At 31.8% G+C, this 20,871-nt stretch overlaps 1 protein-coding gene across 2 annotated transcripts in view; it reads right to left on the bottom strand.

Annotated features, from left to right (window-relative positions):
• LOC114338459 (equilibrative nucleoside transporter 3-like) overlaps positions 1-20,871 on the bottom strand; it is a 131,943-nt gene that overhangs the window by 25,946 nt on the left and 85,126 nt on the right. For both annotated transcript variants that reach the window (XM_050662073.1, XM_050662072.1), the window contains exon 7: positions 8,145-8,230. In XM_050662073.1, the coding sequence (XP_050518030.1) occupies positions 8,145-8,230 (86 nt within the window). The remainder of the gene's footprint in view (positions 1-8,144; positions 8,231-20,871) is intronic.

A 20,871-nucleotide genomic window follows, 5' to 3' on the forward strand; every position in this document is an offset into this window, starting at 1 on the left:
TTTCGATAAAATGTGTTAGAAAGAGATGCAGCAAACCAGTCCATGAGATCTTGTCGTCAGGAAGCGCAGAAGGTAGGCTCCTCTATGTTAATATATACCTCTATGTAAATTATTTGCTCAAAAAATGACACTTGACAGCCAAAAAAGAAGAAAAAAAGACAGATGACAGCCCAAAAAAGAAGAAGAAATGACAGATGACAGCTCAAAAGAAGAAGAAATGACAGATGACAGATTATTTTGTTATATGTCAAAATAAAAACAACAAAAACCATTTTTATTTAAAATATGATATTTTTATATTTACTGATATTTACATAAACAACATAACTGAAACTTATAAAAAATAATTTAAAAAAATGTTAAATACTTATTCTATAGATAGAAAAATATATCCTTTCCAGGATAAAGTGGTGAAAACAAGAGAAACAAGTTTGATTTAACTAATACCAGAGCTATTACCATTGTTTAAGAACTACCCTTTTTTAAACAATGCTAATACATTTTGTGCATTTAATTTTTTAAGTCACTTTCTTGTGCTTAACACAGTTTCTTATCCAAAATTACTATCCAAAATTTTACTTCAAGTTAGTTTAGTTTAACGTTTCGAAATATGTAAAACTTATTTTAATGTAAAATTATAGCTTATTCCAATAAACCCCAATTGCTAAAATGCTGCAAGCATTGGCAATTTCATCTGATTGCACATATCACCAAAATATCCTCTCTAAGAAGAATTTGCTAAAAATAAGTTTTATTTAACTGAAAGGAAAGTTCTACATACCTATATAAACATGTAAAAGACAACTATAAGTTCTAGGCAAAAAAATATTTGGTAAATAGTATATATTTTGTACAAAGTTCATTTTTAACTTAAAATATTTTACAAACATACAATGGTATGTTTGCTGTCTTTTGTAATGTCTTAAACTGAACGGTAGGTATATCGGAATTAAAATAACATTTGTATATATTTGTTTCTCCTTGTGAACTTTTATTTACAATCAATTTCTTAAAAGTTTTAAGCAAGTTTGAATGAAATTTTAAGCAAGGAAGGAGGGGCATCCAATGATGCTTCGCCTTATAGGTTTATTTCACTGTTGTATTAAATCTTGTAGCCACAAGCTTGAGTCTTCTGATTATTGGTCCATTGGCAGAAATGTTTGATCAGTTCGTTGTCTTGGTTTCTTGTTCGACTTTCATGGTTGGTTGCTGTCCGCTGTATTTCATCTCTTACAAAGGGAATATTTAGATCATTGTGAATTGTGAGATTACTGACATACCAGGGCGTGCCAGTAATTGATCTAAGGACTTTTGATTGAATTTGATATGGTTGTGACGTGTGTTAATTTAGCGCAATCCCAGACATGGATACCATACATCCTAATTGGTTTCAACATGGCTTTGTATAGTAGTAATTTGTTATTTAATGACAATTTGGATGTCCTACCCAGGAGCCAGTACATTTTTATCTGAACTTGCGATCCAACTGCCTGCATTTCATTTGGAGGTGTTTGTTCCATGTTATCCTTTGGTTGATATGCAATCCAAGGTATTTAAGATGTAATGTAAATTAATTTGAATGCACAAATATCATTCATGCATGAGATATTGTGGAAAAGTTTAGGATTTGTTAAAATTCTGGATTCAAAAGTAGAGTTCAATTCAACAGATATATAACATAAATGGTATTAACAATATAAACAGGTTAATACAATAAAAAAAGGTTTAAGTATTTATTTTTTAAATTTTAATCCTTTATGTATTAGAATTTATAAAGTTTTCAACCAAAAGTATTAATTACACTTTCATTTGCATGCCATCAGCATTTGTTTATTTAAATGTACTATAAAAAACCCACCATAAAGCTAATTCCTTTATTATTATTTTTGTCCTTTAAAACAATTTGTTTATCATACATTTTTGCTAGTTGTGGAAGTTCTTTTAACGGAATGTGATAACTTTAAATGATACTTAAAATCATTTCAAATCAAACACCAATATCACGTATGTATTTATAAATTTATTAACAAACTGCAATCCAAGAAAAATAATATATTATCAACATTAGCCATTTACAGTAAAACCTCCGTTAACCGAAATAATTGAGGCCATTTCGGATATCAAGAATTTCGGTTAAAAATAACATTGTTTTTTGTATTCTTCTTTTATCAAATTACATAGTATTGGAGAGATAGAGCTACAAATCATCGTTGTCAAAGGGAAACACAAAAGAAAATTTCTTAGGATTTCTTAAAAAACACTCTAAACATGTTCAATTTCCTTAATTTTATTGCTGTTTAATTTACTTTTTATTGACAAAATTATTGAAACTGTCAAGCCATTTCAGTTAACGGAGGTTTTACTGTACCTATTTGCCTTAAATGGCAACATTTTAAAACAAACAAACACACACTTCACAAACAGTTGCACTAGATTTTCTCCTGGTTAAAAATGTACTGCCACAGCTTGTTCGATTAAATAACCGCAGGCTCAGTTGCCAGTATTTCAATGTTTTCTCTAAACAACTCCAATATTTGTAAAGCTGATATTCTTTGAACAAAAGATATCTTGCATTGCATCTCATTCACATATTAATATGAAAAATCTCTTCAAAATACCAAACCTTTCAATAACAAGCAATATTCATAATTGAAGCACTTCAACTGCTGTCTGAAGATTCTGCAATGTTGTCAGGTAGTTGAGAACTGGATATTCCCTAGCAATACATTGTCCATAAATTCCCCATTTTATATACCCTTAATATGCAAAAGTATTTAACAACTCCTAAAATAGAGTATTTCTAACAGTATTTCTAAATAAATGCACTTCTATATTGCAGGATGATTATTATCAGTTATGTTGTTCTGTTCTTTAAATGACAAAATACTAATTAAATTCAACGTTTTACTCTTTTCCATGATCTTATTTTACTTTTTATCTATATTACAGGTAACAAATAGAATTTCAGCACATTTTAAAAGTTATTTTTATAATTTTTTACAAATTTACAAAAATATTTAATGTCATTTGTCAATTGTCAAAATAAAAGATTCCTTTCAACCAAAACCTAATAAAATCTACTATATTTTCTACCAGATTCTAAAATCTACTAGATGTAAAATTTTCCCACTAAATCACAAGATATTCTACTAGAACTAGTAGAAAATCCACTAAATTGGCAACCCTGCTTAGAAGATAAAACAAAATAACATAACCCAACTAAACAATTCTGTCACGCAGGTACTCAAAAAATAAACATGATGCATTCACTGAACCCATGCGCAAGCGTAACCGCAAAATTCGGAGTTAAACCATCTAATGAGGATCGGCTAAAATATTGGTTAACTTAAACGAGTTTAAGCTCTAACCTAGTACTGAAAAACTGATTAAACATGAATATTTCGGTGACCAAAAAATAAATAGGTTAACCCAGCACTGAAAAACCGGCCCTTAGCGGAGCATAGTGGAGTAAAGGAAGTCGAAGAAGGGCTTAAAGAATTAGGAGGAGGGATTCGTACAGACAATATACCTACTGTAAAGGCGATTATTAATACGACCCATGTACAAGTAGTGAATAAATGGAATTATGAAAGTCGATTACGCATATGAATACCTTCTTCGTGGCAGCAGTTTTGTAGAGTTTAATTGTTGTCTTTCCACTCCATTGCTTCAAATTTTTCAATCAGAACGTGCATCCCCTTTTTTCTTCCGCTTTCACTTGTATAACCATCGCATCAACTCATATACCCCAGGCTGTGGGTGAAAAAACGTGATATAATTCAGGAATTTTTGAAACCTATCAGGTGTTGTAAAGGATGATGCCAGGAATAACTTCTACTAAAATGTAACCAAAAATATTGTGCGCTTTTTTTTTATATTGCGATTTTCATTTGCGTTAAATTTGCAATTTTTAAAGATTTTTAATTTTGCAGCTTAGGATATTGATTTTAGAGAAAAACTTTTTAATAGAAAGTTGTAGTAAATTAAAAAACCTACAATTTGAGCTATGGTAAGTTTAATTTCGTTAATTGGTTATTGCAAAACAGCCTGCGAAAGGTCCAAAATGGCCGTTTTTTACAATTGCATTATTTATTGTACAAATAATTTTTTTTATTTTTTAAAGCTTTAAAATGAAGATCTTTCAATTCCAAACATAAAAAAAATTGTAAAGCCAGATTAACGAATTTGTTGCTTAGATATTATAAATTGTTTATCCCAAGAGGTCAAATGTCGAAGGCTATAACTTTTTGAAAAAAAAATCGTAGAGAGTTGGTGAAACATCCAATCTCCTTCTAAAGAGTTATATTTTCATATTCTGATGTAAATAAATGCGTAAAACATTTTTAAACCTCTAATTTTTGGGTTTGAAAATAAGTGGGCAAATTTCGTTATAAACATTTAGAGCTGAAGCGGCCCTGTACATCCTATGAGTTTTTAACTTACAGATTATTGTTGCTGAAGATGAAACGAAGATTTATAAAAAAATAAAAAATTTCTACGACCAACTGAAGCCGAGATAATTTTTGGGTTTGAAAATAAGGGGGCAAATTTCGTTATAAACATTTAGAGCTGAAGCGGCCCTGTATATCCTATGAGTTTCTAACTTACAGATTATTGTTGCTGAAGACGAAACGAAGATTTATAAAAAAAATTAAAATTTTCTACAACCAACTGAAGCCGAGATAATTGTTTTTTTTTCTTAAATCGTAGTGCCAAATTATTTTACAGTCACTGACTAAAGAAAGACTTATATTATCTTAAAATAAAAATTATTATAAAATATAATTACATTTAATTATTAAAAATTATTTTTTAAATCGGTGCTTTTGCAAGCGGCCGAATTTTGCAAATCGCCCGGCTCGCTTCAAATCCGCGCGCTAGGAAAATTTTTACGTAACTTGTATTAAATTTTGACAGAAAACAATTTAATAATATTACCATTATAATATACATACAGTATATTTACCACTGTATTTGTTTTTCTTGATAAACTTTTATATGTGAAATCCAAAAAGAATAGTCACTACAAGAAGAAAAAGTTTTATATTGTATATTATAGTAAGAAGTAACATTATTATTATTATATTTATATAACAATGAAAAAATTAAAAATATAATTATATATTTCATATATATGTACAGTGGGAAAATGAAAGAATACCCATGAACGAACATATAAAACACGCTGTATTTTCCTGTCACCGTGTCAGACAAAAAATTGGCCAGCGTAAGTACATGTAATAATTCTTGTTACATGTATTTGCACTGGACAATTTTCTTTGTGACACGGTGACAGGAAAATACAGCGCGTTTTATATATTCGTTCATGGGTATTCTTTCATTTTTCGGACTGTATCATTTTTGTAATATTATTTCTTCAGAAATGAAATTTCACATATAAAAGTTTATCAAGAAAAACAAATACAGTGGTAAATAGACTGTATATTATAATGGTAATATTATTAAATTGTTTTCTGTCAAAATTTAATACAAGTTACGTAAAAATTTTCCGACCGCGCGGATTTGAAGCGAGCCGGGCGATTTGCAAAATTCGGCCGCTCGCAAAAGCACCGATTTTAAAAATAATTTTTAATAATTAAATGTAATTATCTTTTATAATAATTTTTATTTTAAGATAATATGTCTTTCTTTAGTCAATGACTGTAAAATAATTTCTTAATTGTTATAAATAAAGGCACTACGACTTAAGAAAAAAACAATTATCTCGGCTTCAGTTGGTTGTAGAAAATTTTTATTTTTTTATAAATCTTTGTTTTGTCTTCACTAACAATAATCTGTAAGTTAAAAACTCATAGGATGTACAGGGCCGCTTCAGCTCTAAATGTTTATAACGAAATTTGCCCCCTTATTTTCAAACCCAAAAATTAGAGGTTTAAAAATGTTTTACGCATTTATTTACATCAGAATATGAAAATATAACTCTTTAGAAGGAGATTAGATGTTTCACCAACTCTCTACGATTTTTTTCAAAAAGTTATAGCCTTCGACATTTGACCTCTTGGGATAAACAAATTATTATATCTAAGCAACAAATTCCTTATCTGGCTTTACAATTTTTTTTTTATTAGTATGGTATAGTTAGACCCAAACCCAGACATCCAAAGTGAAAGTTATCCTCCAACACCAAATTGTTCTATGTGGTCCACATAATGTTCAGAAAAAAGTCACACCATTTTGAGCGTCGGGTTTGGGGGGAGAGGGGGTAGTTTTTTACGTTTTTCGTCAATATTTCTAAAACTAAGCGGTTTAGCATGAACAACCCTCTACACAAAATTGTTCTACATTAAATTTTAAATAAAAACGGCCCTATGCATAACCCTTCTAAAATGAACGGTACCAAAGTTACGGAGGTAGTATAGTATAATTGGTCCAAAAAAAGGCCTAACCCAGACATCCAAAGTAAAAGTTTTCCTTCAACACCAAATTGTTCTATATGGTCCACATATTGTTCAGTAAAAAGTCACACTATTTTGGGCGTCCGGTTTGGGGGGGGGGAGATGGGGGAGAAGTCGGTAAATTAGTAGTTTTTTTAGGTTTTTCGTCAATATTGCTAAAACTATGCTTTAGCGTAAGGAATGTTCTATAGAAAAATGTTCTACATAAAATTTAAAACAAAAAAGATTCTATACATAATTGTTATAAAATCAACGGTTCCAGAGTTACGGAGGGTGAAAAGTGGAGGTTTTCGATACTTTTTATATTTACCGATTTCTCCCCCCTCTTTCCCCCAAACCCGACGCTCAAAATGGTGTGACTTTTTTCTGAGCATTATGTGGACCATATAGAACAATTTGGTGTTGGAGGATAACTTTCACTTTGGATGTCTGGCTTTTTGGTATAGTTATATCATAAATATTGCCCAATAAATATAAAAAGTATCGAAAACCTCGACTTTTCACCCTCCGTAACTCTGGAACCGTTGATTTTATAACAATTATGTATAAAACATTTTTTGTTTTAAATTTTATGTAGAACATTCTTGTATATAACATTGTTTACGCTAAAGCACACTTTTAGAAATATTGACGAAAAACGTAAAAAAACTACTAATTTACCGGCTTCCCTCCCATCTGCCTTCCAAACCGGACGCTCAAAATGGTGTAACTTTTTACTGAACAATATGTGGACCATATAGAACATTTTGGTGTTGGAGGAAAACTTTTACTTTGGATGTTTGGCTTAGGCCTTTTTTTTGACCAGTTATACTATACTACCTCCGTAACTTTGGAACCATTCATTTTAGAAAGATTATGTATAGGGCCTTTTTTATTTCAAATTTAATGTAGAACAATTTTGTATAGAGGGTTGTTTATGCTAAACCGCATAGTTTTAGAAATATTGGCGAAAAACTTAAAAAAACTACGAATTTAAAAATTTCTCCCCCTCTCCCCCCCAAACCCGACGCTCAAAATGGTGTGACTTTTTTCTGGACATTGTGTGGACCATATAGAACAATTTGGTGTTGAAGGATAACTTTCACTTTGGATGTCTGGGTTATGCCATCTTTTGGATCAACTATACTATACTATATGTTTGGAATTGAAAGATCTTCATTTTAAAGCTTTAAAAAATAAAAAAAATTATTTGTACAATAAATAATGCAATTGTAAAAAACGGCCATTTTGGACCTTTCGCAGGCTGTTTTGCAATAACCAATTAACCAAATTAAACTTACCGTACCTCAAATTGTAGGTTTTTTAATTTACTACAACTTTCTATTAAAAAGTTTTTCTCTAAAATCAATATCCTAAGCTACAAAATTAAAAATCATTAAAAATTGCAAATTTAACAAATGAAAATCGCAATAAAAAAAAGGCGCACAATATTTTTGATTACATTTTAGTAGAAGTTATTCCTGGCATCGTCCTTTACAACACCTGATAGGTTTCAAAAATTTCTGAATTATATCCTGAAATCGACCTATTTTTCACCCACAGCTTGGGGTAATATTATATCAACTCATATATTTCATTTCTTAGTATGTGCCCAAAGTAGCTCATTTTTCTTTCCTTCATTGTGTCGAGTATTTTTTTATTCATTTTTCTTAACGTTTCTGTGTTTGTTATGTTTTAATTTCTATTTTTATATGAATATATTTATATATGATTTTTACGTTGCCTTACCTTAAGTAATCTACCTGCAACAATTCTTCCAGAATAGTCGCCGATACTAAACAATAAGTACGCTATCGTCGGTACAAAATAAACATCTGAAAAAACAAAAAATATATTAATTGATGGATTCGACCGTTACTTGATGGAAGTTCATTTTATCTCACAATAAAACACTGAAAACTTTTGTTTTCTATACTTCCACAAAATTTATTATTTACAACTATGTGACTACAGCTGTTTCGGCAGAGTGCCTTTCTCAAGTGATATAATTTACAATGGGTTTGCCTTTTTAAGTCTCTAACTGAAGAAGTTGAGGAGTGGGGAGCTGTTTGTCTCGAGTTGGTCATTCAGAATTATATCTGTATTTTTCAGTTTATTAATTTCTATAGATTCTAAAAAAGATAGCTTAAGGCCTTTATTTTGGATATGTAGAATTTGAAACTCTTCATTGAAAGAATGATTATGATCTAGAAGGTGAAGTGCGTATGTAGAAGTGTCTGTTTTTCTATTGTTGAAAGCCCTTTTGTGTTCTGCTTTGTCAAAAGTTCTGCCAGTTTGACCGATGTAAGTTTTCGGACATTCACCACAAGTTAGTTTGTACACACCACTCTGTAGTTGCTTTCTCTTTCGGCTTTTATTGTTCTTAATATATTTGCTTAAGTTGTTGTTAGTTCTGAAAGCTGGTATTATTCCTTTCTTTTTTATGTATCTGGCTATTTTTGTTGTTATCTTACCAGTATATGTGAGAGAGCAGAAGTTACTGGGTTCTTTCTGTGGTGGTGGATATACTAATTTCAGGGCTTTCTTATGGAGTTTTTGATTTAAAATTTTGTTAACTGTTTGTTCGTTATAGCCGTTGTTTACTGCTATTTGTTTAATGATGTTTAGTTCTATCTCGAAGTTATTTTTTGTCATGGGAATTTCTGTCCGTCTATGTACATAGATACATAGACTGATATGATAGACTGATGATATGATAGACTGATGATATGATAGACTGATGATACATAGACTGACAGAAATTCCCATGACAAAAAATAACTTCGAGATAGAACTAAACATCATTAAACAAATAGCAGTAAACAACGGCTATAACGAACAAACAGTTAACAAAATTTTAAATCAAAAACTCCATAAGAAAGCCGTGAAATTAGTGTATCCACCACCACAGAAAGAACCCAGTACCTTCTGCTCTCTCACATATACTGGCAAGATAACAACAAAAATAGCCAGATACATAAAAAAGAAAGGAATAATACCAGCTTTCAGAACTAACAACTTAAGCAAATATATTAAGAACAATAAAAGCCGAAAGAGAAAGCAACTACAGAGTGGTGTGTACAAACTAACTTGTGGTGACTGTCCGAAAACGTACATCGGTCAAACTGGCAGAACTTTTGACAAACGGATAGCAGGACACAAAAGAGCTTTCAACAATAGAAAAACAGACACTTCTACATACTCACTTCACCTTCTAGATCATAATCATTCTTTCAATGAAGAGTTTCAAATTCTGCATATCCAAAATAAAGGCCTTAAGCTATCTTTTTTAGAATCTATGGAAATTAATAAACTGAAAAATACAGATATAATTCTGAATGACCAACTCGAGACAAACAACTCCCCACTCCTCAAACTCTTCAGTTAGAGACTTAAAAAGGCAAACATTGTAAATTATATCACTTGAGAAAGGCACTCTGCCGAAACAGCTGTAGTCACATAGTTGTAAATAATAAATTTTGTGGAAGTAACGAAAACAAAAGTTTTCAGTGTTTTATTGTGAGAAAAAATATATTAATTGAAGTCAAAATATTATTTGAAAAAGACTGATATGTTTTTGTACACACTTATGACAAATGAATGAATGGGAAAAATAAAAGTATTTTAGAAGTGTGTAAAAATATTCAGAAACCCTTCAGAAATACTCAAACTACTAGATGAAAGGGGAATTTCAGCACTACATAAAATATTTAATTTTATTTATGAAACTGGTTGCTATCCTCAGCAGTGGTTGCTCTCTACATTTATTCCCCTACCCAAAAAAGTCAATGCAAAAAGATGTGAGGATCACAGACTCATTAGCCTGATGAGTCACACTTTAAAAATATTCTTAAAAATACTACATCAAAGATTATACAAAAAATGTGAATGGGACATCAGTGATTCTCAGTTTGGGTTTAGGCAAGGTTTGGGAACAAGAGAAGCAATAGTAGCAACACAGGTGTTGGTCCAAAATTGTTACGATCAGAGGAAGGACGTATTCCTTTGCTTTCTAGACTACGAGAAAGCGTTTGATCGTGTCCAACATCACAAGTTAATGCAGATCCTCAAGAAGCTTGATATAGACCAAAAAGACATAAGATGCATTGAAAACTTGTACTGGTATCAGGCAGCACAATTAAAAATAGACAATTCTATATCCAAATCCATACATATAAGAAGGGGTGTTCGGCAGGGATGTGTGCTTTCCCCTCTTTTATTTAACATTTATTCGGAAGCCATATTTCAAGAGTCTTTGGAAGATGCAGAGATGGGAATCAAAGTGAATGGAGTATTAATCAACAACATACGATATGCTGATGATGCTGTCTTAATTTGCGACAACATAGCAGATCTTCAACAACTTGTCACTATAATCGGAGAATACAGTAAGCGAATGGGACTAGAGATTAATACCAAAAAGACCAAATTCATGATCATCTCCAGAAACTTGGATGCATTTGAAAACTCCACCATAACACTGAATACTAAGTCCATTGAGAGAGTGAGCAAATTCAAATACCTAGGAACGTGGCTTTTTGAAGACTGGGCATCGGACAGGGAAGTAAAATGTCGCATTGAGCAAGCTCGACAAGCTTTCGTAAAATTCAGGAAGGTACTGAGCTGCTCAGAGTTCGACCTTACACTGAGACTAAGGTTTACTAAATGCTACGTGTGGTCGGTGCTGCTATATGGCATAGAGGGCTGGACACTCAAAACGAAGGATATAAACAGATTAGAAGCCTTCGAAATGTGGCTTTATCGCCGTATCCTAAAGATACCATGGACGGCGAAAGTCACAAATGTGGATGTCCTTAAAAGAATCAACCAAGAACGTCAGCTTTTCGAAAACATCAAGAAAAGAAAAACGGCGTATTTGGGTCACATCATGCGAAACGAAAAATACCAGTTCCTTCAACTTATAATCCAGGGTAAAATTGAAGGCAAGAGAGGAATAGGACGCAAGAAAATGTCCTGGCTCCGAAACATAAGGCAATGGACAGGGATTACCGACATACAATCACTGATCCACATTGCAAGAAACAGAGAGTTAATGGAAAATGTGATCGCCAACATCCATTAGTGGATTTGCATTTGAAGAAGAAGAAAGTAAAAATATTTAATTTCTAGCTGAGCGCTTTAAGGTTTACAAAGCCATCTTTAGAGCTTTGGTCAAAATCACAAAATCTAAAAAGTACCCCTACTAAAGAGGGATCCCATTTGTATTGAAAACATTTTTGAAGTTATACCTCTTTACGATCGAGAGTGAAATTTTATCACATGCCGGGCGCATGCGCACACAGACAGTATGTATTTCGTTGCTAATCTTTCAAGATATATGTATCAGCGCCGTCAGCGCAAATAAGTCATATTATATTGTTGTGATCTGCTTCTTATTAATTTTATATTAATTATTATTTATTTGATTAATTATTTAATTGTCGCAAATCATACATAAAAATTTAATAAAAAATCTCAGGGTGCCTTTTTATACTATTAAAAAAAATCCAAATTATCTCACGTTATACTTATCTTCTCTCGTGGGTTCAGTATTTCTTAGTTGATCCTAATCGGGATAAAATAGGGAAAAGAAATAAAGCACAATATTAAAATAAAAATACAGAATTGTCTTTTATTTATCAAAATCAATACTCTGAAATCTATCGAGTCTAAAAACCTGTGGACACAGATGTCCGAATGAAATTTTCACCACTTCAATTTATTATAGTTAAAAAAAAAACAATTTATCGGTTTGTTCCCGATGACTTTGGTAAAACAAGGAAAGCTTTTGGGAACTTTTTGGAAAGCTCATTAAAAGAGAAATCTACTTACATCCAAACTAAATTCTAATAAATTTTAAAACAGCTCAATATACAGGGTGTATCAAATTTATGTGCCCGCGTTATTTAAAAAAAATTTAATTTAATTTTTATTTTGCTTTTGATTGATAAAATGCAAACACAATAATACATATATATAAGGATATATTAGTGTTAAGTAAATGTATTATTTATTATAATTTTTGTGTCTTTGGGTTTGTCTTCCTCGGGAATAAGATATTTTATAATAATACTAAGTATATTTAAAGTATTTTTGTATACTTCACTTGGTCAGTATATGAGAAATCTTGTAACATGTCAAAGCAGAAGGGATATAGCTCAGTGGTAGAGCGTGTGACCGGAGATCAAGAGGCCCGGGTTCAAATCCCGGACGATTCATCTTTTTTTTTTATATTTTTGGTATCGTTTTAACAAAATTTTTGTAAAAGTGGTAGGTAAAGAAAGTTAGTTGAATATTTAAATAAAATACAAATAACCTGTTAAGTATATTAATTTCGTTGAAATCATAATAATAGAAGTGTAACTTCTTACGTGCGTACAAAGTACACACACATTCTTTTTTTATATATAAATATCTGGGTGCCTTGCTTGTGAACGATGAAGTCATCAATAATTTGCGATATGCGGACGATACAGTACTCCTAGCTTCTACTCAAGAAGATCTGCACTGCAAACACTACTTGACAGTGTCGTTGAGAGTTGTAGGGAGGCAGGTCTGGATCTGAACATACGGAAAACCAAAATACTCGTAATAAGTAAACAACACCATATAGAACCGTCTATATACAGCGTGTCTACTTGAGTTGGAAACATATGGGAAACTTTTTTATTATTAATTTTACGAAAAAAAGTTATTCTTTATAAAAAGTTCTGCATGCCCCAAAACCTAAGATTCAATTATCAGATATCAAATTTTCTCAATATTATACGAGGTATGTCAAAAAATATGAATTTCGGCTAAGGGTAAAGTACCTTTATTTCTCTCAATATCGAAAATTCTTATGATAAAAAGTTGTTTGGAATTAAAAACTAAGATGAAATATGCAATTACATGCTTCTTATTGAAAAAAAATATTTTTCTCAAATTTATGGATACCCAACATCGTTTTTAATTATTACAAATATCATAACTCGTTTATTATTCATTTTACGAAAAAAAGTTATTCTTCATAAAAAACTTTGCATGGTCTAAAATCTAAGACACAACCATGATATATCAACTTTTATTAATTTTATACGAGGTGTGTCAAAAAATATGAAATTCGCTCAATATTATAGCACCTTTATATTTCACAGTATTTTAATTAGAAGGATGTAATTGCATATTAACACATAGTTTTTAATTCTAAACAACTTTTTTAATAACCGTTTTCAATATTGTGAAAAATAAAGGTACTTTACTCTTGTGTGAAATTCATATTTTTTGACATAACTCGTATAAAATTAATAAAATGTCATATCTGTTGGTTGAATCTTCGGTCTTAGGACATACAGACATTTTTATAAAGAATACCTTTTTTTCGTAAAAGTAATAATAAAAGAGTTATCGTATGTGTAATGAATAAAAACGAAGTTAGTATCAATAAATTTGAGAAAAATTTGGAAAATATTTTTTTCCAATTAGAAGCATGTAATTACACATTTGAGCTTGGTTTTTATTTCCAAACAACTTTTCATAATAAGAATTTTCGATATTGAGAGAAATAAAGGTACTTTACCCTTAGCCGAAATTCATATTTTTTGACATACCTCGTATAATATTGAGAAAATTTGATATCTGATAATTGAATCTTAGGTTTTGGGGCATGCAGAACTTTTTATAAAGAATAACTTTTTTTCGTAAAATTAATAATAAAAAAGTTTCCCATATGTTTCCAACTCAAGTAGACACGCTGTATGTAAATAATACCAAACTTGAGCAAATTGATAAAATCGTTTACCTTGGACAGCAATTAAATTGTAACGCAGAAAGTCACGGCGAAATTAGATCTAGGATAGAGCAGGCTAGAGCCGCTTTTAGAAGGATGTCCAAGGTGTTACGTAACAGAGACCTAAAATTGGCATTGAGGATCCGCCTACTTCGCTGCTACGTGTTCTCGGTCTTACTTTACGGTGTCGGGTCCTGGACTGTGAATAAAATCGATTTAAATCGCCTTGAGGCTTTCGAAATGTGGTGTTATAGAAGAATTTTAAAAGTTTCCTGGGTGGAGAAGACTCGAAACTCCACAATACTAGAGCGTCTCAGCAAGACTACTGATATCATAAAAAGAATCAAGCAGAGAAAGCTGGAGTATTTCGGACATGTAATGAGAGGTACCAAATATAGGTTGCTACAAAATATCATGCAAGGAAAAATAGCAGGCAAACGCAGTCCAGGACGAAGAAGAACCTCATGGGTGAAGAACTTGCGAGATTGGTATGGTGTTGATACAAGCATGCTATTTAGGGTGGCAGTGAATAAAATTACGATAGCTATGATGGTAACCAACGTTCTGAAAGGACATGGTACATGAAGAAGAAGTGCCTTGATTATTTTACCTTAAATTAACTCAGAGTGGCTCTTTTAGAGGAATGGTATAGGGAATGGAAAGTAATATGAGATATCAAATAAATCAAGAAGTAATTTGTATAGCAAATGTGTAAACGCAGTGCAGCATTCTAAGCTCTCTACTATGGTCTAAAGATATAAGACAAAAAACGAAATTGATAATATAATCTATCATACCTTGGTAGAGCCTATTATGACTTATGGGGCAGAAGTTTGGCAGATCACGAAAAAAGATAGAAAAAGGATAGAAGTAGTACAAATTGATTATCTAAGGAGAGCGTGGGGTATATCCAAAAAAGATCACATCAGGAATGAATATATTAGAAGGAGAAATACTGTATATTCCAGTGTAGATAGAATTGAAACGAGGCAACTAGTGTGGACGTGAAACGAATTAATGAAGATAGATGGCCAAAGAAAGCTTTAAATTACATACCACAACAAAGAAGAAGGGGAAGGCCTTCAGTTGCCTGGGAAGAAAATGTACGGCACATCATGAGATAGAGCCATCAAAGAAGACGAATGGATGGATAGAAAAAGATGGCGGTCGAAATGCGAGAAGCGGCAGAGGCTGTAGGAACCTCGCTTATAGCTAGATAGAATTTGTATAGGTTTCCTGTTACATTTATTTTGTTTCTGAAGATAATTGGACAGGTACCTAGGTACCAATTTTATATATTCTATTTTTTTATAATTAACTTGTAAGCTTGTATAGTTCTCTTTAAATAAAAGTTTTTCGTACGCATCTCCTGTATAAAACATACCTTAAAACCCTCTATTAGAGCACGCCAATCGTCGATGAAACAAAATATAGTTTATTTCGACAATTTTTTCAAAAATTCAATTGGTTTCGTGCCGGTGAGTGTACAAGGTCTCTCAATTCAATCCTGACCCCTCGGAGCGAGTGTAGTGGTCGACGTGATGTCGTGTATTGTCCGTCTCCAAAGATCTCTGCCTCTGGTCATTTCTTTAAACTCATGCATAGGTCTTTTGCATATTCCTGTAATTTGATCGATCCGTCTTGTTGGGGATCTTCCTAGTGATCTTCGGCCTTCCATATTTCCTTGTATAATGAGTCTTTCCATATTTTCTGTGTTTGCTATCATAATATGTCCAAAGTATTTTAATTGTTGAAGATGGACTTTACTGGTAAATCGTTGGCTAACTTTTAGCTCTCTTAAAATTGAATTATTTGACCTTCGGTCCAAAGAATTCGTAATCGTAACATTCTATACAACACAACATTTCAGTGGCGTCTATCTTTCTTTTTCCCGATTGTCTCAGGATCCAAGATTCACATCCGTGGGTCAGTATTGTGAATATTAAACAGTTGATCAACCTCATATCTAACGCTCTTGAAATTTGACTTCCATAGTTTGGTTTTTTTTGCCGTGTACAAGATATTTCTAATTAAAATTGTATTAAAATTAATTATGATAATTAACACATCAGTTAGTTCTATTATTTCAATTCTTACCACCAAAACTATGTACTACAAAAATTTATAGTACGGGATCCGAATAGGAGGTCAAAATGTACCCATCTGCTTGCCGGATGAAACATTTTTTTTTATTAAATTTCATATACAGTGTGTCCACGGTTGGGGTGCCCAAGATGAAAAACTTTTTTATTTTCAATTTTAGCGAAAAATGACATTCTTGATAAAAAGTTTTGCTTGTTCTAAAACCCCATAAAACGAAATAAAATTTAAGTTTTTCATATCATGCGTAATTTTGTAGCCAATTTTATGTAAATTCCTATAAATGTTTGCACTAAGTTCGAAATTGTAACAATAATAACTTGGGAGAACAACCCTTTCGCTTCTTTGGATTATGAAACCAAACTTTGTCGTTCTCCTTGAAACATCCAATTATTTAATAATTAAATAATTATCAATCCAATAATTTTAACAATAAAATTGATCACAAGATAAATTCTTTTTTGAATGCTTAACATTGTCGAAAAAAAAAAAAATGACAATTCGCAAATTATTTATCGGAGTTGACAGTTACTAAGCTACATTGTGGCTTGGCAACACTAGATTATTACGATTTCGAACTTAGTGCAAAAATTTATAGGGATTTACATAAAATTGACTACAAAATTAAACAGGATTTGTAAAACGTGAATTTTATTTCGTTTTATGGGGTTTTAGAACAAGCAAAACTTTTTATCAAGAATGACATTTTTCGCTAAAATTGAAAATAAAAAGTTTTTCCTCTTGGGCACCCCAATCGTGGACACACTGTATAGACAAACACGACCAGCATGGGTTGCCTATCAAAATCGTGTCGTAGCTATCCTTAAGGGGGGGCCGTAGGTGTTGAAATCAACATTTTAAGCACATTTTTGTGAATTTTTTTGAAAGTATGAGAGAATAATTTTATTTTTAAATTAAATAAGCATTTTATGTACAATTCAAAGTATATTTAAAAAAAAATTTTTTAAAAAATTGAAAAATAAGCCACCGGTGGCAAATTTTTAAAGACACCTCAAGAAACAATGAATTTTGCGGTGGACATCAGAACTCATGGTTGGATCACGGTAAACAAAAAATCAAAAAGATTTTATAAGCTTATGAGTTTCTCGAGGTAACGCTGTCAAGTTTCTTTTAGTTTTAATGATCTTTGACTTTTTAGTATCACTCACAAGTCAAAACAACGAAATTTTTTACAGAAAAAAGGGTGAAAATCAACATACAGTAAAACCTGCCATATCCGGATCAATGTGGCGACAGACCGATCCGGATATGAAAAAATCCGGATATCAAGACCACTACTTCTTTTACAGTCTCTGAAACGTTTTCTCCTTCATACGTTCCAGTAATCAACGCCGTCAATAACTTTCGTCGATAGACACGTTTTATAGATTCTATAATACATTATTTCGCCATCTTTTAGTTCTTCTTTTAAATTTCCTTTCTCTGTAGATTTCGGTAGATCCGGACGGCGCAGAACCTTCCGGATATGGGGAGGTCCGGATATGACAGGTCCGGATATGGCAGGTTGTACTGTATTTATTATTGTTAAACAAAATATAAGCATAAAACAAAAAATATCTCGAAAGTGTTACCCCAAGAAATGTCCAAAGAAAATATGTACAAAATTCCAGGTGAGTTGGTCAAGTAGTTTTTGAGTTACAATGTCTACAGGCTTTGAAAAAAGCAGTTTTGAGAAAAATGCTTTTCAAGTATTGTAATTTTTTGGAGAACAAGCCTACGTTCCTTCCGATGAAGGCTCCAATAAGAGCCGAAAATCGCGATTCAAGGGACTGGACTGCGCTCCGTATTCTAACTGAAAAGTAAGATTGTTTTGCCTTCGCATTGCAACTGAATTAAAAATAAAATTTTTATTTTATTTTTATATTGTAATTTTATTTATTAGTATTAGTAAATTTTATTTTCAATTTTTTTTGTCTGCCAAATCGTAAAGTGATGCACACCGGAATATGTTTTTGAATCGCGGGGTAATTCACAAAAGAAAATGAGAACATCTGTTGACCGTTTCTCACTACGATCAAGCGCGCTGGCGCGAAGATACTGAAAAGCGAGTCGAAGGTAGGGAAATATTGTTGAATATCCGTAGCTTCGACTCGCTTTGCAGCAGGTACGCGTCAGCACGCTTGAACGTAATGAACAACGGTCAACAGCTATTTTCATTTTTGTTCGTAAATTACTCCGCGATTTAAAAAGATATTCCGGTGTGCATCATTTTACGACTTGACAGACAAAAAAGAAATTGAAAATAAAAGTTGATAATACTTTAAATGCTTTTTCCTCAAAACTGCTTTTTTCAAAGGCTGTAGACATTGTAACTCAAAAACTACTTGACCGACCCACCTGGAATTTTGTATACATTTTCTTTAGACATTCTTTGGGGTAACGCTGTTGATATATTTTTTGTTTAATGCTTATTTTTTATCTAACAATAATAAATATGTTGATTTTCGCCCTTTTTTGTGCAAAAAATTTCGTTGTTTTGATTTCTGAGTGATACCAAAAAGACAAAAATCGTTATAACTAAAAAAACTTGACAGAGTTATCTCGATAAACATATAAGCTAATAAAATCTTTCTGAATTTTTTGTTTACTATGATCCAATGATAAGTTCGGATTTCCACCGCAAAATCCATTTTATTTTTCGAGGTGTCTTTAAAAGTTTGCCACCGTTGGCTTATCTTTCAATATTTTTCCTTGAATTATTTTTTTAGTATTCTTTGAATTTTAGTGAATACGCTACGATTATTTAATTTAAAAATAAAATAATAATTTGATCATACTTTAAAAAAAATTCACAAAAATTTGCTTGAAATGTTGATTTCAACTCCTACGCCTACCACCCCCTCCCCTTAAGGATAGCTATGACACGATTTTGATAGGCAACCCATGCTGGTCGTGTTTGTCTATGTATGAAATTTAATAAAAAAAAATGTTTCATCCGGCAAGCAGATGGTACATTTCGACCTCCTATTCGGATCTTAGACATTACGATAAAGTTAAAAGATGGTGTATTTATTCTGTAAAACACGAAGCAATCAAATGCTTGTGCCTTGATTAAGGACACAGGAATAGCACTAATCATAACTTATACTAACACCTACACCTACTAGTTAGTATAACAGGAAATAGCTACAACGATTACTAATTGTTTCCAAACTAATTAAGATAAATTGCATCGCCTTTCGACATTAACGGATAATGTTTTACAAACTATTGAAGATACGGATAATATATTTGAATCGACAAAAAAAGTATAATATAAGGGCACAGGAAGTTCAAAAACACTAGAAAAGCTGAAGAAAAGAAAAGCTGCAGGTAAAGTCGGAATATCAAACAAATTACTGAAATACAGTGAAGCAGCAATGACAGAACAATTAACAACATTAATTAACAAAATCATTCAATCATAATGCTACTGTTCAAAAAAGGAGATAAAAAGCAGCCAGAAAACTACAGAGATATCAACTTGTTAAATACAGTGGAACCTCGATTATCCGTCAGGGCACCGGACCAAGGGTATGACGGATAATCGAAAAGACGGTTAACAGAACATTTAAAAAAAATAAAAATTCATAGTACATGTAGCTCTCAAATTGTATTTTTATGTTTTATTTTTTTATGTTAGTACAGTCGAATCAGTTTGATTTAAAATATTCCGAAATCTTTGTTTGTTTTATTGTTACTTCACATTTTGCAACGGCTAAATTTCTTAATCGACGTAAAATCATCAAATCTAATATTATTGTGCCGTGCGTTTTTATTTTCGTCTTGCGATTCTAAAAATAGAACTTTAAAAGCATGGTATCATTAATTTATTATTACCTATTTAAATTGAAATTTAATCCAGAGCCCTGAATAAGAACAAAAATTATTTACATAAAAAATGCGGCGGTGGCATAACTGCGCACGTGTACATTTCAACGAATTTCGTTCGGCTTATCGCAATGCTCAAACAAAATGAATTGATGACTAATTTTTTACTTATGTAGTCAATATAACAACTTATGTACGGACCCTGACGGTTAACAGAGGTGACGGTTAATAGAGAGACGGATAATCGAGGTTCCACTGTACTACCATAAAATTTACAACTAAAATCAGAGGATAAGTTTAGCAGAACAACAGGGTTTTCGTACTGAAAGATCTTGTACAGTTGCAATATTCGTCATAAATCAAATTACTGAGAAATCGCTAGAGTATAATAGATCAGCATTTCTATGTCTGATTGACTTGAAGAAAGCATTTGACAAAGTAAGACTCAAAGAAGTAATAAATCTTCTGTATAATAAATAAGTCCCCCGAGATATCATAAAAACCATTGAAAACATCTATCAAAATAACAAAATGGAAGTCAGAATAGATGGACAACTTACAGAACCTATAGACATGGGTAACGGAATAATAAAGGGATACTCATTGAGTCATATGCTCTTCAATTTAATCATGGATGAAATAATCAAAAGCGTCAACAAAGGAATAGGATACAGAATGGTAAACAAAGAATTAAAAATACTCTGTTACGCAGACGACGCCATATTGATAGCCCAAGATGAAGATAGTTTGCAAAGATTAGTCCACAGATTTAACATA

The sequence above is a fragment of the Diabrotica virgifera genome, chromosome 9, assembly GCF_917563875.1.
Source record: "Diabrotica virgifera virgifera chromosome 9, PGI_DIABVI_V3a".
NCBI lineage: Eukaryota > Metazoa > Arthropoda > Insecta > Coleoptera > Chrysomelidae > Diabrotica > Diabrotica virgifera.